We start from the raw sequence: 24,845 nt of genomic DNA, 5'->3' as shown, positions 1-24,845 counted from the left end.
ATAGCATACTGTCATGTTTTTGTACCAATTTACTATAGTAACTAATTTGCAAACTCTTGGTTCATAGAGAATAATCCTAAAACAAATATAAACTAAAATTGAGGAAATGAGGCACTAGAAGCAAAATGTTTCTCCTGTTCTACAGGAGTGTAATTTGCGTGTACAAATTGACTTATGTATAAGTAGGTTCAAAACTTCATTATTCAAAAGTAATGTAATTGGGAATCATATTTATGAAAAGCAAAAGGCTAAAGTACCCATTTTATGTGTTCATTTATTGCCATAAGCCTTGAGTATAATACATTCAAATTCTGAATGTTGATACACATGCTAAAATAGGATACATTCATGTTAGTTTGAATGAAAGTATGCCTGAATACAATGTCAGAAACAGTCTGATAAAATGTCAGAAACTTAAAAAAAAAAAAAAAGTAGCAGAACACAGCATTTCCAAATACTATCACATACTCAACACCAGGAGCAAATTATTTCCCATTTAATTACTACATACATTTTACAAAATTAGGTATTTTTAAAGTCTTCTGTTGTGATAGCTTTTTTAAGAAGTAGAAGAAGCCTAAACCGTTTTTACTCAAGCTTCTGAATTTTAACCTTCAGCATCGTCTCTATTTACTAGAGCCATGGCCACTAGGGGGCAGACGCGACCAAGCCATTTAATATGTTTCTATTTGCTGTTTTGAATTTGAGGTAAAGTATACTCTTGAAGCCAAAGATGTATTTTTTGTAAAAGTGAATATCAAACAAGCAAAAAAACAAAAACAAAAACTTTCATAATTCAACTTTCAGCTTCTTTCGTTTTCTTACGAGCTATTAAATCCAAGTCTTAACTTTGTTTTCAACCACAGTAAAATTAAATTGACAATAGTTAGTTTTTAGTTTGTTGTTATATAGGATTAGCAATGTCCATCAGCACCTGAGTTTATGTTTCTAAGTGTCTACACTGATAATCTAGTTATGTATATTATTTAATTCTTACAATATATCATGAATAAAGTGTTATCATCCTCATTCATAAAATGAGGAAATATTAGGGATTTCAAAAGATCTCAATTATGAGGAAGACTAGGGATTCGGACCCAGTTTTGTCTAATTCCAAAGTGTGTGTATGATACGACTTTTCATTTTTTCTGTTTTAATTATGAAATGCAAATATGTATACTCAAGAGTCCATAAAATACAAATGTACAATTTAAAAATAATTGCATAGCAAATAGCAAATATCCATTTCACCATCACCCTATTCCTGCATAAGCATCTAGGGAGCTGCTCACTTTTCCTAATCTCTTCCCCTTGAAAGGTAATCATCATCTTCACTTTTATAGTCATCATTTGCTTTCTTTTATTTAGAACTTTTGTGAGCTTCATATGAATCTATTCATAACATATAGATTCATTCATATCTTTCTCCTTTTGGTCAATATTATATTTGTAATGTTTATCTTTAATGTATATAGTTATAGTTCTTTAATTTTCATTGCTACATGAAATGAAATGCTCTATGTAATCAACCACAATTTGTTATCTGTTTTACTATTTATGGCATATGGATTGTTCCCAGTTTTGGACTATGAACAATACTACTACAAAAATTTTTATACACATATTTTGATGCACATATAAAAGTGTCCTTAAGATATATAACTGAGAGCCAAATTGCTAGCTTATGGAGTCTGTCTATATATCTTCAACTTTATTGGAAACAATCCAAAATTCTTTTGACAGGTGAATGGATTAAAAAATGTGGTATATCCACACAATGGAATACTACTAAGCAATAAAAAGAAGCAACTATTGATACATGCAACAATCTGGATGAATCTCAAAATCTTTATGTTGAATAAAAGAAGCCCAACATAAAAGAATATATTCTATATGATTCCATTTATATAAATGCTAAAAGTGCAAACTAATTAATAGTGACACAATGCAAACCAATGGTTGTCTGAAGATGAGGGCAGGAGGTGAAATAAAGATAATGGATTATAAGAGCACTATGAAATTTAGGGGTGTGATGAAAATGTTTGTTAACTTGATTGTCAAAATGGTTTTACAGATGTATTCATATGTTGAAACTCATCTAATTTTATACCTTAAATATGTGTAGTTTATGGTATGTCAATTAAATCTCAATAAAGATGTAAAATAATCAAATTATTTAATATGGATATTTTCATTACTAATGATATAGAACATCTTTCCTCTGTTACTGGAATTTGATTTGACACTGTTATTTGAATTTCCTTTTTCTATAGAGTGCCTTCTTAAGTCTTTCATCCATTTTCCTTTGTAATTTATTTTTCTTCTATACCTGTAGGTAATGGGACCACTCTACTTCTCACCAACAGGACAGCACTTACAGTCAGTCCTAGTTGAGACACATGAGGTGAGTCACTGTCAAATCCATGGTGTTCCTATCAGTATGTAAGGCAAATTCAAAGGGATTGAAATCTTTTCCTAAGTACCAATGCCTCCCTCTGCTGGGGTATAATACTGTAGTAGTGAATCTGATACAATTGAATCTGGCAAGATAAAAGAAAATTTCTGTTGGAGTTGTGTGATTGCATCATAACTTTTCTCTTTATCCTTGCGACCATATACCAAGAACCTCCCCAGTGGTTTTCCTACTTCATATTTACCCAATCAAGCCAGTCAGTCTTAAATGTTCTTATCATCACCCCTTTACATCAACAGATATTTTAATTGCTCATTCCAGTTCTTAATCAAATTGCTACTATATGAATAATATAGAATTTTGTAGGTTCATATGATGTTATGTCTCTTAGCTCATTTTTGTACATAGGCAACAGTGAAATGTATACTTTGATTTGACGAAATACAACCTAGGAGACTGAGTTTATTCTCATTGTGTGGTTCCAAGTCTCTAACAGTGTCCTCAGCCATCGCTATGCACAAAAGATGAGCAAAATCAAGTTCTAATATGTGTTTATTCTAGTTAAGACCCTGTTGAAGCCACCTGGGGCTCACAGAAAGGGTCCTACATTGTATACCTGCCATTCCTTGCCTTCAAGGAATCTTACCCAAAGTCATCTTTTGAAAAACATTTTTCTATTAGCATTCAGCAGACTGTATTGCCACATTAGTAATTTCCATAAAGGAGTATGTCATGTTTCCACCCAATATTTATAGCTTAACAATATCCCTGCTTACACATGTACCCAAGTACGTACATCCAAGGAATGGACCATTGTTATCAGCCTTTTGCATTTTAACCCCTATGAGCCAGCACCCAGGTTTTACCTGGCGGTCATTATCGTGGCCCATTTTAATTCTTCCACAGAATTCCCACACATTTCCATAATTTAATTCTCCTCACAGTAGTATTCTTAATTGTAGATACCAATGAACATATGATTATAAATCCCTCTGACACTGGGAGAACTTGCCAATTCCATCACCAAGGCAATAGCTGCCTAAAGAATCACTTGATTCTTTAACCAAAGTAGTTTTAGACAATAAATTGCTCTTGATTATTTACTGAGGAGGCCTATGTGTATTAGCAAACACTACCTGTTACACTTGGATAAATTCCTCTGGGGAAATAGAAAGTCAACTACATAAAATTAAAGAACAAGCCCATTGATTACAACAAACTTCACCTGATGACCCCTGGTCTTTCAATCTATTTAGCTCATTACCTTTGTTTTGGCTCCAGGTTTAGGACCATTTTACAAAGTGGATTTATTATTGTGGGGACAGAGCCCCAGAGAGCAGTTTCCAGGCTCTCGGCCTCACGTGGAAAGGTGCTGGCTCAGGTGGTAAATGGCCATCAACTGTGATTGGATGGCCATCGGCTGTGGCTAGTTGGCCGTCAGCTGTAAGCAGTGAGCCGTTGGCCATGAATATAACTGCCATGGCTACGCTACCAGCAAATGGGGGCTAGCAAGAAGATGGTGGCTGGCAAGCGCGGATTGCAGTTAGCACGGCCGATTGCAACTAGCAAGTGAGGTTGCTTGGCAGAGACAAGTGGATGGAGGGTTGCGGATTGTGTGGCTTCTGCTTCCTGTGTCTCCAACCCAGCCACCAGCGAGACTATAGTGGTGTGACTCCCCTATCTATGGCTCCATTGGTGTTCCTTTTTGGCCTCACCATGTCCTACGTTCTTATGTGGGGAGCGGGACCAGAGACCCCGCGTGCCACCCTGCATGACACATGCTTTTAAAGATCTTGATTAAAAGGGGAAAATGTGAAAATAAAGGAAACCTTATTCAAAATGGATTATGAAAGCCACGGAGAAAGAGTTCTTATGTACTTACATATGTACTCTCGTCAATTCACATAACCAGCACCTTCAGCTTTTACAATCAACAGGAAGAAAGATCCCCTCCTTTTCTGCCTCCATAATGACCAGCTGCCCATAATCTTCCCCCAGCTGATAGTAATAGCTATCAGCCCACTACCAGCTAGCAATGAGAAACCCCCACAACCTCTCCCAATTTCCTCCTAAAACTCAGTAAAAACTGACCTCTTTTGTCTCCTCAGACTTGCCTATGGTTTGTCATAGTTTGCATATCCTTTCTAGTCCCAAATGAATTTAACTGCTGCTTGAATAATCTTTGCTGTTTAATTTTGAAACAGAAAAATAGCTTGTGAATCCCTAGATTCAACCAGCTCTGAGGCTAGTGCAATTCAATCCCAGCCTTTTCCATGGTTTAATGACTTGATCCAATACTATAGTCCTCTTTTTTATTCATGTAATTTTAAGGATGAGTTTTGTTTCTTATAATTGAAATAGGTGTAATTGACAGAGTAATCAAACTATTGTCCCTTTCAGTTTTAGTCTTATGGAACTCATTAATTGCTACATCCTGAAAAAAGGCTTTAGATATTAAACAATGTCTTTAGGCTAAAGGAAGAATACAACATTAATTGGGGGACCCAAAGAGAACAAAATCAGGTACTTTAGTAAAATAAGATAACAAGGCAAATTTGGATGACATGGGCGAAGATCAAAAGATGCCAACAAGTAATATTAAAATAAACTTTTTCCCAAATCACTCACACACACACACACACACACACACACACACACACACACATTAGAGTCAGGTTTTATTAAAGAAGAAACTTTAATTTTTCACAGAAACAGAACATAAAACCAAAAAATTATGATTTTTTTATAATCTTTAAATCCCTTTATTCCTAATCATTTATAGGTATTATAATTTTTTGTGAATCTTCATCCCCGCCATAAGTAAAATACACCCCTTCATTTCCAGCTACTTCTCTTTATCCTGTGTTTTCTCATTTTTTAAGTTTTGCTCTTCTATGATGTGACAAAAATTATTAATGGTTCAAGGGTTCACATAGTCATTTTCTTCTCTTGCACACCTGGTAAGATACTTGCTTCTGATATCTGAGAAATGAGAAACAAAATATTCTTAATGGATTATTTAAGGGACAGTAACCAGAAGGAAGGGAAACACTGAGCTACTGGAGGTCTAAGCTAATCTTGACTTTAAGTTCATGCACCAGGAGGAGAGAAGAAATGGAGAAACCAAGATGGCGCAGTCAGGACAGCAAAGTTAGTAGTATGAGAGTATCCCAGTAGTTTGAGTGAGAGAACTAGCGAGGATATGATATTCTAACTTGATTTTCCACAAACTAAAATAAGATTTGAGTACAAATTGAAACTTCTGTCCGATCTTTGATTGGAACAGTGCAACACATATTGTGCACAGCTTGATAACAGAGAATATACATAATGCTAAAATCTGAGCCCATGAATATAAAAGGCATGTACCTCATGTCACACGCATTAAGAGGGACTCAGACGTGGGAGACCTGTCAAAACAGTTAAGTGAAAAAAGGTAAAAGTATAAGGTCCCAAGGAAGGGGCAAATAAACAAAGATCACATCTGATCAGGAATAATGCTAATCCGATCTAGTTCTAGGTACAAAGCAAAGAAGGACATAATGTTAGAAGAGGGCAAGGATACAGCTTGGGATATTCAAACAGTGGGAATGACAGACGTGCATCCTCCCAAAAATCTCATCTTAAGACGAGAGGGAAGAAATGTAGAGCAAATCCTCTAGGTTGTACCCTGGGTGGGGGTGGAGGTATCAGGAAATGTGAGGGGGAAAAATGCATCCAGCCAATGGGTTAAATGGCAGGATTATTCATAGGGCAGCAACCCACAGAGACACCCAATTGCCAAGTACCCAATAGATCCAAACAGGAAGTAGCCACAAAACTGACACCTTCAAGTTTCTACACCACCAAATTCATCTACCTGTTTCCTCAAGAGGCAAATCTTCTAAGAAGTCATCTGCAGCCCACAGCATCTGTCTCAGTGCAGAGAGGATCAGAACGTCCTTTACAGGGTCCACATCCCACTCCGAGGTGTAATTACTGACCACCAAGATGTCAGAAAGAGCAAATCCAAGTTTTTCGTGGACTGCCTCTAGCTGCAATGCAGAAATTAAACCCCAGAAATCATAAAACAGTGAAAAATACTATTTTATGTCAATATAAATTATGAAAGCAATAAGAAAAGGTAGGAGCTTGGCAGTATTTTTCCTGTTGGGGAAAATGGAGATTGAGATCTGGCCCCATAAAGGGCTTTTTAAAATGCACTTCACAAGTCAAGTTCTAATGTCACTACTAATTTTCATTTAGAATACACATAGTAGATTCAATATCAATTAGAAATGAAGGTAACTAATAGTTCTATAGAAACTAGTTTGAAATGGAAACATTTTTAATACCCTTACATTAAGTCCATAATTTATCTTATTTTCCTTTTAAAAATCATTCTTAATATAAGTCGATTTTACCAGAGTCATTTAATGCTAATGTTTAATTCTTGCTTAGATTAGTTTATGTGTGGAACCAGACTGCCTGGGTTCAATATGGGGCTCTGTGACTTCTTAGCCTTGTCAATAAACATTGGCAAATGCTTTCCTTTGTGTGCTTTTGTTTTTTTCATCTATAAAATATGGCAATGACAGGGCCCAATTTGTAAGGTAGTTATAAGTATTAAATAAGAAAATCTATCGCATATTTAGTATTCAACAAATATTAGCTATCATTACATTCTCCCAACTGGTGTTCCCACCTCCAGGTTCCCTTTGACTCTAATCTATTCTGCTCACACATGGCAGATTAATTTTTGTGAAGCTTAATTTGGTAATATCACTATGCTTTTAAAAACTTGCTATGATTCCCCATCATGCACCTAATTAAGTAAAATCACCTCATGTGATAGTTACTTTCTTACTTTATCTTTCCCTACAAGGATACAGCACTCCACTAAACTGAACAGCCCCAAGTTTCCCGGACATGCTTCCTTTTCCTGCATGGATGTATACTTATGCTGTCCCCACGACCTGAATGCTTTCCCCTTGTGTCTTTTCACTTCCTGAAATGCTCCTCCTCCTTGAAAGCCATTCCTAGTGCCACTCTAGTAATGAAATTTTCCCCCACCCTCTTTAACACAATATTTTCCCCCTCTAAACTTTCAAACCATTTTATTTTTAGTTATTTCATGATATTTATTATACTCAATCACATCATGTTCTTTTGTCAACTTTTTCTCATCCTATTCCTCTATCCCCTCACTTCTACCTATAAATTTGTAAGCTTTTTAGTGCAGGAGAATTGTTTTAATTATCTGTATATTTGATTACAGACTATCACCCTGGCCCAATCATTAAAGGTAATCAACAAATATTTGTTGGATTGAACTTAATTGAATTAAGCTGTGATAAATGGAATTATTTGTGTCAATGTAAAGATAAATAAATATTTTGTTTTTAAAACTTGGGAAGTGAGTCTGGATTATCCAAGCAATTGTTTCAATTCTTCTTAAACTCCATTGGTATCTATTTTTATTTTTATACATAATAATAGCATGTGATTATAGTGACATATTCCATAAAATGTGTTTACAAAAGGACATCATTCATTACCTTGAGCTTCACAGGCATATATCGGTATATGTCTATAAGGTCTCCTTTCCTAATCAGAGCCATGTTATCCACATGAGTCAGCAAAACCACATGTGCCATACCTATGCCAAACAGATAATACATTGATTTTAATCATTATAGCAGCATCAGTATTTTTCAGTTAATTAGCTCAGTTGCACAATAGGCTACTTATGGAACAATTTCAGAGATTTGGGAGGGTCCCCACACCCCACAAAAAATTACCCTGAACGATTCGTTAGTACTTGGAATTTTTCTGACATAGGAAGTCCCTTTCATTTTCTTCTATGGTAAGAAATCAGGTTTCATATGAAGCCACACCTCGGAAGAGATAACTAAAATGTATGCTACAATATGGCTAATTGATTTCATATCCTGTCCTACAGCTGTGTTTTTATGCAGACTAGAGAAAAGGCCGAAGGGCTCTATAAAAAGATGGGGAAGAAGTGGCCTCAAGAAGACAGAGAATATGTCAAAATATCAAAAATAAACTGCTCTTATGTCACAATGTCAGCAGGCACCTCCCTACATACCACCCTTGCAAGGTTTTAAATTTCAGTAAGCAAGTAAGTCAATCACTCCCTGCTTCTAACTTAATCCAAGTTGTGATAAACTGGCTCTTTCCCGAACAGAATGGCTAATAAGACCAAGAAAAGCCAGTGGGGCATCTTAATTCCCATATCCTGTTTACCTTCTCCAAAGCCTTTGTGCTACCTCTCATTAACAAATATTTTACTTCCCTGCCTCTTTTTCTTACCAAAATGTTCTTTTCTACTTTCTAATCCTTTAAGGTTCAAGAGTAAGTCTAAGGCTCTCGGGAAAGAAATGCTTGCTAGGATGCAGCGGTACCCATAATGAGGGCTGTGCTAAATTCTTCATGTAATTTAATTTGTTTAATCCTTGCAACAATTCTCTTTTAGGTAGGTGCTATTATTATACTAATTTTATAGATTAGGAAACTGAGGCATAGAGCACAGAAGTCACTTGTGAAAAGTCCTACAGCTCATCAGTGAATGAACCATGCTGATGGGCCAGGGAAGATTTAAACATGAAATTTCTTAAGTTCTTCATCCTGTTGAAAAATCATTCTACAACATAATCAATAACCCTTATAAGTAAAGTGGAATGAGACTCACCACACTTTATCATCTCTCTTCGAATTCTTTTGATCTTTGCCACCATCTCACTAGATAGATCTTCAACAGAGTTGGCGTCAAATACTATTGCCACACAATGGATTCTGTCCTCCAGCAATGGGAAGTCATTCCAGTTACCATGACCTGGTGTGATTGGTTTCGTGAAATTAAACTGTAAGGTAAAAATAAATGGATGTTTTAATTCAATGAATATTTATGAGCATATACTATATGCTCAGTACTTTGCATGTGAATAAAACAGTGAACAAAACAAAAAATCTCTAATAATAGGAGGCTAACAATCTGGTAGAGAAAACAGTCATTATGCAAGTAGCTAGCAGTCCTTTCATGTAGTCAGGAAAAGCTCCTGTGAGGAAGGGACATGTAATATGAAACTAAAAGAAATAGAGGTGTTAATCTAAATAAGGAAATAAGAATATGGCAGAAAGTGTTCTAGATAGAAGAAGCAATGTGGGCAAAAGTGGACGTGAGAGCATTTAGAAAGAAATCTGGTATCATCAGGCAGAATTCTAAGCAGGGAAGTGGTTCAAAATGAGATGCATTTACTCTTAAACTACCAATCCCTCTGCTGGGCATCTGTCACAGCTATACTGGCAAACATGCAAAATGATGTATGTATAGGCTATTAATTTCAGGACTATTTGTAGCAGCAAAATTCTGATACATCAATAACATATAGTATTCTATTATATCTCTAAAAAAGAAGGAACCACAAATCTATAAGTATTTTCTTATATATTAAAAAGGGAAGTAAATCACAAATTTTTTAAATGGTTACTTATAGAGAGGGGAGAAATGTATAGAAGGGGCAGAGAAAGAAGATGGATTCTTGTGATATACCTTATTTTGTAGATTTGACTTTAAAACAGTATACATTATAAACATAAATATAAAACAAAATTAAGTTTAAAAAGCAATCCCTAAATTGAACTAAACAAGTGAATTTTTGCATCCAATTGGGGTCATAACTACACAGAGAGAAACTATTTCTGATTGACTTTAAAACACAGTAATTTGTATACTCCTACTACATGATACATCCTAAAACAATATAAAAATTCAGCTAAAATTTAAAAATTGTTTCTAATTTTGATTGCAATTATGTTCTATTGACATTAAATGTAATTATGATTAGATTTTTCATAGTAGTGTTAGAGATTTTATTCTGAGACTATAGTGAATATTATGTGAGGTAAAACAAATGAGTTGTGACATGATATTCTATCATCTCTGGTGTCCTTGAGAATAGAGATTCTTTGTTGCGTAAAGCAGAGACAGATGCAAGAAAGAAGAGATTAAGTAAAAACTGTTTAGTCCTGAATTTGAATGACAAGTTTCTATATTAATTTTAATGTATTTTATCATAAAAAATATATATTTCCTAGCTCTGTCCATTAAAAAAAGCAAGCACCAGTGATCAACAAAGTAGCAATGAACAATTCTAATGACCCAGACTACGGCTTCTTAAAGATATAACTGATTCAAAGTCTGGGCTGTAAATATACAAGATGTGATTTGGATATGTAATTACATAAGAAATCAGGAATATAGCAGATTTTTAGGTGCATTGTCAAAAGGACTCAGGATCAAAATTTCAGAGGCTCCCATTGGTCAAAGATACTACACTTGACATCAGTATAGAGAAAAACTACAGTGCACTGAAACACATCTAATATGTTCAACTCATGAGTTCCTAACATTAATAAAATAATCACTGGTCAATATTGGCAGATGCAAAGAAACCAACTTATTATTTCTAAAGCTTGTAAAAATAAATCAAGAGATACCCTGCCTCTTCTATATTAACTATACCACTAATAATCAAATGGTAGATGAGAGGAAGTTTCTCTTTCACACACGAAATGAAGAAGGAATGATAGAGGCAGAATATCATTATTTCCACACCCTAATAAATAAAGGGATCTAAGCATTAAATGTTAATGAATACCAATATTAGAAAAGTGAGGAAACTCAAAATTGTGTAGCTCTTATGAAAACACACAACACTGTCTATGAAGTGGACTTGAATCTGAATGTGTCTCTAGATTCATCTATCAGTTTTCAGGATGCATAGGAAACTATGGAAAACTACATCAAAGGGTGGAAACAGCAAAGGTCCAACTATGAGCAATTGTACAGAACAACCGAACAGATTTCTTAAAAAATAAATTGCAAGTAAAAATAACAAATGAGATGGAGGTTAAAAGACGCTGGATAAATTTTTTTAATTTTTCAAAAAAAACTGCTTTAAAGGGTGCATGACACTTACAAGAAAATTAGAAATTTGGACATTGGGTAATATTTGATAACTTAAGGAACAATTAAGGAATAATTTCAGTGTGATAGGGTGCTATGGCTATGTTTAATAAAAGATACACAAGTCCATATACATATATGCTTAATAAAATATATACAAGTCCATATCTTTTATATCTTGATGATTCTCAAGATATATATTCATTTATGGGTGAAATATTATGATTTCTAAAATTTGTTTCCAAATAATATAGGAGAAGAGAAAGTGGGTAGACATGAATGAAACAAAAATGGCTATGAGTCAGAAATTCTTGAAGCTGAGCAAATGGAAATTCATTGAATTGTTTTGTCTACTTTTGCTTAAGTTTAAAATTTGCTATAATAAAGTTTTTTGTGGAAAAATAATATTTAAAAATAAACTTAACTACTCCTACAAGATAGCTCTATGCTAAAGAATAAAAGAAACTTGCATGAATATAAAAATAAAATATCCTGTGTTTCTGGATAGGAACACTGGATAGGTAAAAATATAAATCAAATTTCAATATAAAATTTTCATGTAATTTCAATCAAAACACCAACAAATAGAATACAAATAATCATATAAAACATAGGCAACCTCACTTGGGAAAATATACGTATGAAAATGGTCAAGAAAAAGAAATGTAAGAAATGAATACTGACAATTACTTGTCCAGTGAGTTATCAAGACATAATTGATTGCTATTGTAATTAAAACAATTAAACAGTATGGTAATGAATGAACAATATGGTAATGAAAATCATCAAGAAATTGATAGATATATCAATAGAACAAACTAGAGAATACAGAAACTAATCCCTATATTTGGTAGGGTAAAGATGCAAAAGGCATTCAATGAAAGATGTTGCATAAGTGACTATTCATTTGGAACAAGGTAAATTAATGAAAAACTCAAGATCTAAATATTTACGAAAAGCACGCAAAAGTTAAAAAAAAAAACAGACAGACTAAAATGGCTATTCTCTTTAATCTCCCATTTCCTCTTGCCTAGAACATAAACAGTGCTCAGTGTGAACATCTTGAGAGCATGAGTTTGAAAGCCACATGTCATAGTCAGCTAGGGGTGCTACTATAACAAATTACGATATTGGGTGGCTTAACCAACAGACATTTGTTTCTCATAGTTCTAGATATTAGGAAGTCCCAGATCAAAGTGCTGGCAGATTAGGTGTCTGGTAAGAGCCCTCTTCCTAGTGTTTAGACAGCTACCTTCTTACTGTGTGTTATGGCTGAGAGAAAGATCATCTTTCTTGTGTCTCTTCTTATAAGGACACTAATCCCATTCATGAGGACTCCACCCTCATGACCTAATCACGTCCCAAAAGCCCCACCTCCAAATATCTTCACATGTGAATTAGGGCTTCACATATGAATTTTTGAAGGATGCAAACACTTAATCCATAGCACCTCATGCTGAGGATCTCAGAACAGAAAGTCAGAAGGACCCTTAAAATTAACAACCTCAGAGTTGCCACATTAGCCCAAATTTGCCTACCTCCAGACTTTCTGTTACATAAGAAAAATTACTTATGTAAATACATTTATGTAGTTGGAGTTCTGTTTCACATAGCCAAAAGCAATTGAATGTGTAACAACATGCAGAGTTGTAATGTCAGCTATGACAGAAGAGACTTTAGATGTTTTAATTATTTGTAAAATAAATATCAAGAAGGAACAAAGGCTCTTGAACAAGTATAGTTTAAGAAAATCAATGTTGATTCACTGTACTAGAGTCTGCTGTCATAAAGGGCAAAAATTAACATTTCAAATATCAATTATAATTTCTGAATAATTAGCCAAATCACACCTGGTATCTGTCAGAAATGTGGCCTTTTAAGATGTGGAGTATGTCACCCATGCACATTCCTTCTTCCTCATCCAGCCCCATTGAGTCACACAGAATAAATGGAAGAGACTTGCCATCCTTCCCATCCTTAATGGAATATGTCCTGTACTGCAGAGGTGAAAAAAAAGCAACTTTAAGAGTTAATTTAAAAAAACACCTATACATTGAGATGAAGTCTACATAATGAAGTTGATCAGAAAAAAACTTTTCAAATCCAATGAACTTGAACAAAGAAGCTAAGTCTGAGTGACCTAGAATGAACTCACCTGCTCAGTTATCCCAGTTGTATCAGAGCCCACCAAAGCCTGGTGGGTTACATGGCCTCGGAAAACAGACTTGACTGAGTTGAAAAAGCTAGATTTCCCAGCTCCAACTGGACCCAGGAGCAGAATTCGTGTTTGATGAACTAGTTCTTTATATGGTTTGTAAGTTCTTAAGGCAGACAATAAGCTCTCCCGGAGCCTGTTTAGACAAGACAATTTTAACAGTTGACTAATGGTTAGATCACAAGATCTTACCGTGATTTTTTCTTGAATTCATTTTTTTTCTGATACATTATTATTTATTTTTGATTAGCAACTTGCCTTCTTATATAAAAAGACATGAAAGTGTCCTACCTCAAATCCTATTATAAAAGAAGGAAAAGCAAAAATTATACTTTTTAATTAGGGTTTCCAGGTGGGAATTCCCACCCGTTCTCAGGAATTTTTTTCTCTTTCCCGTTCCCGAATCCCAAGATATAAACTGTTTTCTGTTCTCCATGATGAATCATTTCCACAAAGTGACGACCAATACTACCAACCACCTGGGTTCAAGGAGCCGATTTTCCTGATTTCCCAACCAACTTTTCTCGGGATTCAGGAATGGGAAAGCAAAAAAAATTCATGAGAATGGGTGGGAATTCCCACCCAGAAACCCTATTTTTAACTAAAACTATATAAAAAAAAATCTTTCAGATTTGAACAACCAGACCATAAAAACCTAGAAATAAATATCAACTTTGTTAAACATGAAGATAAATTATCAATAATAAACCTCAAAAAATCACAATGTAATATGTGACTTTTGAAGTTTAAGGAAGGAGACCATTTCAAATGTTCTGGAAGATCAACGTAGGTATTCCCACCTCCCAACTACCCCTGTCTCAAGTGGATGAAACATAACTGCAAGAATTCTAAGCAAAAATATAGATATACAGTCAAATAATTATTTTCCTGCAAGTATATAAAAACATTAGAAATGTCTTCCCTCTAGTCAGTGTTCTTTTAGTTTGAACATTACTATTACCAAATAGTTTTATGTTTATAGAAACATAGCTTGTTCTTGATGATCCACAAGTTAGCTGTCATAATTTGTGCTACCAATTTTATTGACAGAACCTGCAATAGACTAAGTCTAAATTATGAACAGAATAATAAAACATAAAAAACATTGACTTACACAGTGACCCCTTGTATCTTCCTTGTGTCCAATAGATCTAGGGAAAAAATCAAAGAGTAATGAAGATTATAAGTTGTTGAATGGTTGGCCAACTGAATGAATGTCAGTGACTGAATTCATTAGGAAAAGACACTAAACTAGCCTTTCTATGAGAATAGTGCAGTGTAGTGAAAAGCACGTGGAGAAAATTATGACAAATATCCTAGCATCACCTCATTTGAAGAGGTTACAGCTAGAGGCATGGTGAACACTGCAAAACTATGATGTTAACAGATCTTTTCTCACCCAATTACTCAGCAGTTGTGTGTGGCTCACTCCTACATGGGAGATGAGGGCTGAGGTCCTTTCTGATTCAGTGAAGCAAGACCTAGAGGTATGAACAGGCAAGGAAAGTCTGGAAATTCTCTGAGATATTTTCTCCTCCATGGTTCAAAAGGTCTGAAAAGGCTTCATGTGCACAGACACAAATGAGAAACGCACAGACATCAGATTTTCTCCAAAATCTACTATCAACAATTGAGGCTCCTAGAACTTATAGTACAACTGACTTTATTCCTGACTCCACAAGAGTATGTAGGACCTGTGCCTACCCAATCAGAGCACAGTGAGTGATTCAGGGGTGAGCTGAGCACTTCATTTTGACCAATGAGATTCAGGCCCGGAATTCTTTTGTTGCTTGGGAAAGAAGACTCTTTCATTGTGGATTTAAAATTGAAAGAATTAGGTGTAGTAATGCTGGCAATTCTCTAAAAAAGAAGAATATTGTATGGAACATTTACAATTATGGCTACGTGTATAGTTAAAAAGAAAACCTCTTTAAATTACCAAAAGTAGAAGTAGTGAAGATTGTATTCGATGACTACAATATAATAAACCTCGAAAACAACAAGTGTAATCAGACAAAAAAGCAAACTCTTGGAATTTTCAAAAGCATTCTCTTAACTTTAACATCCAAGAGGAAACAACAACAGAAAAACACAATTACAATAATATATAGAAAATAATGTAAGCAATTTTTATATCAACTTTGTGATAAATGTACATTTCAATAACCACAAAAAAGAAGTAAAGTTTTGAATATAGAAAATAGAAACAGAAAATTAAGGGTACAAATCTTAGAAATATATAAAAAAAAGGAATTAACAAAAAAACAAAGACAAATTTTATAAATAAAAAAAGGAAAAATCAATATAGTAATTAGCTTAAATACAAAATAAATAAAGAGCTAACTAGTCTAATCAAAGACAGACAAATTCACAAAATGTCATACCACTCACATATCAGATTGGCTACTGATTATATAACAAATAATACATAGTGTTGGAGAAGATTTAAAGTTACAGAAATTCACAATGCTTGTGATGGTGGGCATTAATACGACTATACTGGAAAGTTTTGGCAGTATCTACTGAAGCTGAACGTACACATATCCTATAACCCAGCAATTTCATGCTTATATTCTTTGAAAACATGTATATATGTAAAGCAAAGGACATGTACAAGAACACTTATAGCAGTATTATTTGTGATCTCCCCAAACTGGAAAACCCAAATATCTACCAAAAGTGATTTGATTAAAAAAAAAAAAAAAAAAAAAAAAAGAGTGATAGAATCATTACAATGGAATACTATATAAAAATGAAAATGAACAAATTACTGCTACAGATAATAATATGGATGAATCATTAGGGAGGTAGGAGCTAACCTGTGCTACATTCGTTCACTGTACCAAGTAATATTCTCAGGGAGAAAAACACTAGTGACTGAGTCCAATTTCCTTAAAAATATGTTAATAAATTTATCTCCTGGTAAATAGATCAATGATATTTGCTACAAGGAAAGTATTTATCACTTCAAATCCTTAACAGGATGTACTTGGCTCAGAATTACTTACAGTAAGTAAATCCAGATAATACAGCTTTATGAGTCATGTCTACCTGGACAATGTCATGTAAACTGAATGTCTTAAGTTTGCTCAGGCTGCCATACAAATACCAAGGACTGAATTGCTGAAGTAATAAATGTCTTTCTTGCAGTTCTGGAGGCTAAAAAGCCCAAGATCAAGGTACTGACAAGATACTGTATTTTGCCATGTATAATGTACACTTTTTTTGCCCAAATTTGTGAGGGAAAAATAAGGATGTGCATTATACATGGGTAGTACTAATTCTGTATCTATATAAATGTTTTTAATTCGTTTATTTATGCTTCTGAGTTAAAAGTGTAACTCTAGAAATAAATAATGATATCCGCATCAAAAATAACACCCTGGAATACGATAATCAGTTCTGTTGAACTTACGAGTTCTTGGCCTCCTATAATGCATAAGTATCGTAAATTTGTTACCGGGACATAAAATTTCTTGTACTTTGTATCTGTTCTTGTGTTTTGTAATTATTTGTTACATAAAATTTCTTGTACCATAATGTGTTAGAAAATAAATGCTAAAATTCCTTTATAATACGAAAAAAAAGTACCTAAATATAAACAAATAAAAATTTGAATTAAAAAATCAAAAGATTTTTTTCCCCTGAAAGTTTGGGTCAAAAACATGGGTTTGCATTATACACAGCAAAATGAGGTAGATTTCATTCTAAGTTCTCTTCCTTGGTTTTTGGATGACTGCCATTTATTGACCTCTTCTTGTGTGTGCGTCGGGTGAGAGAAAGAGCTCTCCTATGTCCCTTCCTATATGGATACTGATTGTATCAAATGAGGGCCCCACTCTTATGACCATATTTAATCTCAGTTACTTCCTCTGAGACCCTCATCTCCAAGTATAGTCACATTGGGGATTAAGGCATCAATATATGGATTTTGGGAGAATGCAGTTCAATCCATAGCATTGGCATGTAAATGTTTGATAACCTAAGTACTATCCAATATGTAAGGTGGCCCATGAACTTCAGTTAAAAACTCAGCCTGTTGTTCTTAGCCAGAAAGCATATGTCTGATAGGGAAGGAAGGATCTGGGAGCCACACAGAATATCTTGGTATTCTTTCTGTCTTCTCTGAGTATTGTTATTGCCTTTATCCCTGAAATTATTAGTAAAACTTGATACTGGTAAGATATCTGATTTTTAGGGGTCTGATTTTATAATCTAATCCCTTGTAACAGCTCAATCTCTCAAACACAATATTGAATGAAATAGGATAGACACAAAAGAGCACATACTGTGTTATGATTCTATTTATATAAAATTCAAAAATAAGAAGTATGAATTAACGTTGATATGAGACAGAATATAGTAACCTTTGGTTGGTAATAACTGAGTCATAAAGGCGTCTTCTGAAATGATGGTGATAATCTAGTCCTTTATTCAAGTAGTGATTACATGAATGTGTCCAATTTGTAAAAGTTTGTCAATTGGTACACTTTTCAGTTGTGCATTTCTCTGTTTATATGTTACACTTCAATAGAAAGTTTACTTAAGTGACACAGGATAGTCAGCATCATAATATATCCAAGGAAATTTACCAGACTTCAACAAAAGTTTTTTAAATTATTTGGGCAGCCAGGAAGAAAGATCAAATTACTCAAAGGGAAACAAAAAAATTAAATGAATAAATGGTTGAGATCCAAGTTGGCAATGTAAATAAACTCTATGCCTGCTTCCTTATGTGAACACATTAAAATTATGACTAAATTATAAAATAATCAACCGGGAGAATCATTCAAAGTCTAGCTGAACAGAAGTTTTAAAACTAAGGATATAGAGAAAAACACACATACAGACTGGTAGGAGGGGCGGAGAAGTAAAACAGGCCCAAAAACTCTGTGTGGCAGCTAAGGATCAGGAGGAATATCTCGGCCATGGAGGTTCTCCGTGGAAGAGTGAGAGACCCCAGCCCCACAACCGGCTCCCCAGTCTCAATACTTGTGCTGGGAAGAGGAGCCCCCATATCATCTGGCTGTGGAAAACAGTGGGGATTCTGATCCCTGGGTAAGATGGAAGGCTGCGGGAAACACCAGTGTCCTCTTAAAGGGCCCACACACAGACTCACTCACTTGCAGGTACCTATCCTAGGCACTGGTGAAAGGACAGTGACTCAGGGGGCAGTGGTGTCATACAAGGAGCAGACTGAGATGTGTGGCATCAGGACAAGGGCTGGAGGACTGTCGCCATTTTCCCTGTCTCCTGTGCAGCCTGCAGGCCGATGCCATCTTTCCTGTGTTGAATCCTCCCCCATAGGACTAAATCTATATCTGATTGGTCTGGTGAGCTCCACTTACCCCACTCTGCTGACTCACTAAGGCCCTGCCCCACCCAACTCCCATAACACCTAAGGCACTGTTGAGAAGCCAGTACTACCCATGTTTCACTCTTCCTTTGAAAACTATTGGAGTCCCTGGGCCCCAGATGGGCAGTGACTGGCCTCAGTGTGCTCAGAGTCTTTTGCTGAGTAGCTCCAGTCTCAGGACTGGCACCAAATCAAAATCTACATTAACCTGGTGATCACAACTCTTCTTGCTCTGGTGACTCCCTGAGACCCTGCCTTACCCAACTTGTGTAACACATGAGACTTTTTATTAGTGGTTGAGCCTTAATGGGGTCAGGAGGTGGCAGCAGGCCTCAATGTGTCCTGACTTCTTGCAGAGCTACCCAGGCCCAGTACTGTTGGCAGATGTCCTCAGTTCACAGTGTGGCCTCTCCCACATGCTTTCAGGGTTAGCACAGGCAGCAAACAACAACAGATCACTTTGTACCTCCTACCAGGTAATCTCCAGCCAGTCAAATGCACTGGGCTTGCAATGGAGCCCCTTGCAAGAGGTCCCAGAACCAACATTCTTGGAATCTGGCTTCAGACCATAGCTAAGCATTACCCAATTAGCCCCACAAGTGGCACATACAAAGGATAGTCCCATCAGGCACCAGGGCCCACTGGGGTAAATCCCACTCAGTGGGGTAAGCACCCCCATCCCGCCACAGCAGCCCATAAACTGTGGACATGGCCAAACCCCACAGCCAACCAACCTGAGGGTCAATCCCACTATGTACCAATAGCAATCAAGCTCAACTATAACAGGAGGGCACACACAACAGACAGTCCTGGAGCAGGTGATCAGACAGACTGTGCCAGGGCTCCATGGGGCACCTACTACATAAGGCCACCTGGCCAAGACTCAGAGAAATAGTACATCTAGAGACAGCCAAAATGAGGAAACAAAGAAATATACCCCAAATGAAAGAACAGAAGAAAACTCCAGAAAAAACACTAAATAAAATGGAGGCAAGCAGCCAACCAGAGACAGAGTTCAAGACAATGGTTATAAGGATGGTCAAGGAACTTAGTGAGAACTTCAACAGAGAGATAGCAAGCATAAAAAGACATAGAAACCATAAAAAAAAAAGAACCATTCAGAAGTGAAGAATACAATAACTGAAATGAAGAATGCAAGAGAAGGAATCACCACCAACAGACTAGATGAAGCAGATGATCAAATCAGCAATTTGAAGACAAGACAGCAGAAAACATCCAATGGAAAAAAAAAGAATTTTTTAAAAATGAGGATAGTTTAAAAGACCTCTGGGACAACATCAAATGTAACAACATTCGCATAGTAGGAGTACCAGAAGGAGAAGAGAGAATGCAAGGAATTGAGAACCTACTTGAAGAAATAATGACTGAAAACTTTCCTAACATGGAGAAGGAAATAGACACACAAGACCAGGAATCACAGCGAGTCCAAAACAAGATGAACCCATACAGACCCACACCAAGATACATCATAATTAAAATGGCAAATGTAAAGACAAAGAGAATCCTAAAGGCAACAAGAGAAAGGCAACTAGTAACTTATAAGGGAATCCCCATAAGATTTCCCACTGATTTCTCAACAGAAACCTTGCAGGCCAGAAGGGATTGGCATGAATTATTCAATGTATCGTGTTTCCCCCCCAAAAAAAAGACCTAGCCGGACAATCAGCTCTAATGTGTCTTTTGGAGCAAAAATTAATATAAGACCTCATCTTATTTTACTATAATATAAAACTGGGTCTTTAATATAATGTAATATAATGTAATGTAATATAATAATAATATAATATAATACCAGGTCTTATATTAATTTTTGCTCCAAAAGATACATTAGAGCTGATTGTCTGGCTAGGTCTTATTTTCGGGGAAACAGGGCAATGAAAAGCAAGGACCTACAACCAAGGGTACTCTACCCAGCAAGGCCATCATTTAAAATCGAAGGACAGATGAAGAGCTTCCCAGACAAGAAAAAGCTAAAGGAGTTCATCACCATCGCCGCCAAGCCAGCATTACAAGTAATGTTAGAGGGACTTCTTTAAGACAGAAAAAAAAAAAAAAAAGATCAAATCAAAATTATAAATAATAAAATGGCAATAGCTACATATCTATCAATGATTACTTTCAATGTAAATGGATTAAAAGCTACAACCAAAAGTAAATAAATAAACAAGAGGGCTGAATGGATAAGAAAATAAAACCCTTGTATGTGCTGCGTACAAGAGACTCACTTCAGATTAAAAGACACGCATAGATGGAAAGTAAAAGATATTTCATGAAACTGGAAACAAATAAACAAAAAAGCTTTGGTAGCAATACTTAAACCAGACAAAACTTTAAAACAAAGGTTGTAACAAGAGACAAAGAAGAAGGACCCAGTAATCCCACATCTAGGTATTTATACAAAGAAACCTAAAACTCTATTTGAGGGGAACTCTGCATTCATATGTTCACTGAAACATTGTTTACAATGGCCAAGATTTGGAGGCAGCCTAGGTGTCTGTTGATGGAAGAATGGATAAAGAGGAGGTCGTACATGTATACAATGGAATATTACTCAGCCATGGAAGGGAACGGGTTTTGGCCCTCTGCAGCACTGTGGATGGACCTGGAAGTAGTGTGCTAAGTGGAGTGTCAGACAGAGAAAGACAGATGCAATGTGATTGTACTTATATATGGAATCTAAAGAACAACAACAACAACAGCAAAAAAAAAAAAAAAAAAAAAAAAAGACCCCATGGATACAGAAAACATTTTGATGGCTGCCAGATTTGATGGAGATTGGAGATGTGGGTGAAAAAAAAAGCGAAAGGATTAAGAAGTAAAAATTGGTTGTTAAAAAGTGGTTATGGGGATGTATAGCATAGCATAAGGAATATATTATTGAATATAGTCAATAATATTGTAATAACTATGTATGGTATCAGATGGGTACTAGATTTCTTGGGGTGATAGATGGGAGAGTGTTGGGGACCAGGGTGAAAAAGGTGAAGGGATTAAGTAGAAATCGGTAGTTACAAACTAGTCATGGGGATGTAAAGCATAGGAAGTATAGTCAATAATATGATAATATGGGTACTAGACTAGTCAGGGGATCACCTCCTAAATTATACAAATGTCTAACCCCTCTGCTGTATGCCTGAAATTTATCTAAAATAATTGAATGTCAACTGTAATTTAAAAAATTTAAAAAGCGGTGGGGAAGGTGAAGGGAAATAAGAAGTTCAAATTTCCAGGTACAAAACAATTAGGTCATGGGAATGTAATATACAGCATAGGGAATATAGTCAATAATATTGCAATAGCATAGTACAGTCAGATGGTTGCTGGACTTATAATAATGTTCACTTCTTTAGGTATGTAAATGTTGAGTAACTGTGGTGTACTCCTGAAATTAATATAATATTGTATGTTAGCTATATTTTTAATAAAAATCTTCAAAAATAAATAAATAAATCTGGCCTTAGATTTTCCACGGCAACATCAATGCTGTGGAAACTTATCCCTGAAACAAAAGGTGATCCAACAGTGATGTACTCTGCTAGCAATTCAAGTATAAAGACTATAGATATTAATAGTTAGTTTGGAACATGCAACTCAAGGAATATTATTCCCTAGAGCCCCTCTTTTCAATGAATAGATAAATATTTCACAGAAGAAATGTTAATGGTCAATATACATAGACTTGTTAGTTATCAGGGATAAGCAAAAAAGAGAGAGAGAATCTTTTGACCATAAATTGGCAAATATTCTAAAATTTAGTAACATCAAAGATTGGCAAGGACATGGGGAAATGGGCATTCTACAACACTCTTGGGGATAGTATAGACACCTGAAGCTTTTGAAAGGTGTCTATAGAAATGCAAATGTACATAACCCTTAAACAGCAATTCCACTTCCAGGAAGTTACCCTAAAAGAGTATTTTTGTGCACAGTTATATGGATAAAGATATTACAGGGACATTGTTTATAACAGCAAATGTTGAAAACAATTTAAATGTTCTTTAGTGAAAAACAAGTGAATGAATTTTGGTCTTTTGAGGTCTGACAATGAAGTTCGTGAATTTACTGCAACGATGTTGCTGACCTTTTTTGATATCAGAGGGATTATTCATTATGAATTTGTACCAACTGGACAAACAGTTAATCAAGTTTACTACTTGGAAGTGCTGAAAACGCTGCATGAAAAAGTTAGCTGACCTGAAGTTTCTGCCAATTCATGGCTCTTGCATCACAACAATGCACCAGCTCACATGGCACTGTCTGTGAGGGAGTTTTGAGCTAGTAAACAAATAACTGTATTGGAACATCCTCTCTACTCACCTGATCTGGACCCAATGACTTCTTTCTTTACCCGAACATAAAGGAAATAGTGAAAGGAAGACATTTTGATGACATTCAGGACATCAGGGGTAATACGACAACAGCTCTGATGGCCATTCCAGGAAAAGTTCCAAAATTGCTTTAAAGGGTGGACCAGGCACTGGCATCAGTGCATAGCTTCCCAAGGAGAGAACTTCGAAGGTGACCTTAGTGATATTCAACAATGAGGTATGTAGCACTTTTCCTAGAATGAGTTTGTGAACTTAATTGTCAGACCTCATATAATGAAATAGAATCAGAAAGGATCCAGTACCAATCAAGAGAAGTTCAAGCTCTGATTTTTTTTTCGAGTCACACAATCTTTATGTTCCCCCCCCCCGTCCCTCTGTCTCTCTGTCTCTCTCTGTCTCTTTCTGTTTCTCTCTTCCTCTCTCTCCCTCTCTCTCCCTCTCTCTCCCTCTCCCTCCCTCCCCCCCCCTCTCCTCCTTCCACATTGCCTCCTCCTCCCCAACCCTTTCCCCCACACAAACACACTCCAAAAAACTCTGTATGTGCTACTTTTGACCATGGTTGTATTATACCAAACAATTTGTGGCCAGATTTCAGTCTGAGTCACCTAGAGATAAGAACAAGTGGAAAGGCCCTTTTTCCTTAAAGAGATGGGCCAGCTTAAACTCTCCAAATATGCAGGAGAAAACTTTATGTAAGGTTATCTGGTTAAACTTACCTTCACATCGAAAAACTTCACATTCTTGGAAGGAAATATTGCTGCATTCAGGTAGGTTTAATATTTTAATTAGTTTTAAGTTCATAGTCACCTTTTGTTTACGTAGATTTATGTAGAATTCCAAATTAGACTCACACACATTTCCACCAAACAATTTAAGTGGTTCATATGGTCCTATTTTACATCTTGAAATTTCAGTCTCTTGAAAGGCAAACAGCAGTATGGAAACTGGCGTTTCTCTCTGGCAATTCTCCGACACATATGCCCCAATAACATGATCACCATAAATCAATATTAGAATAGGTCCTTGATTACAGCATATCTCAAACAAATTACTAGGAGAGAATTCATGGGCACTAGCCTTATAGAGAAGGCTAAACTTCTTTCCTCTCAAAAGGATCTGCAATATCTTTTCTTGCATCCATGTCAAAGAAGTTGTCATTGCCATATTTCTCAACCTAGTGAAAATCAAATATATTTTCCATAAATATTGAAAAACAGGTATATACCGTTGCGGAACTTGCATTTATGTCTCTTATTTACATAAGTGAGTAAACAGAGGGTAAATAGCAAGAAAAATTGTTAACCAGTTGTTCATGCTAAATAATTATTTTTAAAGATTTAAAAAAAACACCACACACACACACACACACACCATTGTTTGTAAGTGGCTAGGAAAAGTGGAAAGCAGAAAGTCGTTTACCTGTTTGTAGAATCTGTACGAGGGCTGAAGCTGAGGGTAGCTGCTCTATCTGGACAGCTAGGCAGGCATAAAATGATAGCAGAAAATTCTTCAGCAACCTCGAGTCTTCAGACTCAGGAAAGGAA

At 35.7% G+C, this 24,845-nt stretch overlaps 1 protein-coding gene across 2 annotated transcripts; it reads right to left on the bottom strand.

The window, feature by feature from the left end:
* Window positions 1-5,140: 5,140 nt before the first annotated feature.
* Window positions 5,141-24,845, bottom strand: IFI44 (interferon induced protein 44). 2 transcript variants are annotated; one of them, XM_033113302.1, is made up of 10 exons: window positions 24,721-24,845; window positions 24,018-24,475; window positions 14,711-14,747; window positions 13,537-13,732; window positions 13,232-13,378; window positions 9,105-9,276; window positions 7,951-8,051; window positions 6,273-6,447; window positions 5,783-5,823; window positions 5,141-5,395 (listed from the first exon to the last, which is right to left on the bottom strand). In XM_033113302.1, exons 2-9 carry the CDS (start codon window positions 24,463-24,465, stop codon window positions 5,798-5,800), a joined length of 1,302 nt encoding a protein of 433 aa, XP_032969193.1. In that variant the 5' UTR covers window positions 24,466-24,475; window positions 24,721-24,845; the 3' UTR covers window positions 5,141-5,395; window positions 5,783-5,797. The 2 variants fall into 2 exon arrangements, with proteins under 2 accessions (XP_032969193.1, XP_032969192.1); XM_033113301.1 differs by lacking the exon at window positions 5,783-5,823 and having other exon boundaries at window positions 5,144-5,395.

The sequence above is a fragment of the Rhinolophus ferrumequinum genome, chromosome 9 (assembly GCF_004115265.2).
Source record: "Rhinolophus ferrumequinum isolate MPI-CBG mRhiFer1 chromosome 9, mRhiFer1_v1.p, whole genome shotgun sequence".
NCBI lineage: Eukaryota > Metazoa > Chordata > Mammalia > Chiroptera > Rhinolophidae > Rhinolophus > Rhinolophus ferrumequinum.
This window is presented reverse-complemented; position numbering and strand designations above follow the sequence as displayed.

What these genes read in the sequence shown, in the direction of transcription:
- IFI44 (XM_033113301.1), bottom strand. Translation starts at nt 24,465, where the DNA reads ATGGCAATGACAACTTCTTTGACATGGATGCAAGAAAAGATATTGCAG. An exon ending in AAGATACAAGGGGTCACTGT is followed by an intron (nt 13,733 to 14,710) that starts GTAAGTCAATGT and finishes TTGTCTAAACAG; the next exon opens with GCTCCGGGAGAGCTTATTGT. An exon ending in ATATGCCTGTGAAGCTCAAG is followed by an intron (nt 6,448 to 7,950) that starts GTAATGAATGAT and finishes TCTGCATTGCAG; the next exon opens with CTAGAGGCAGTCCACGAAAA.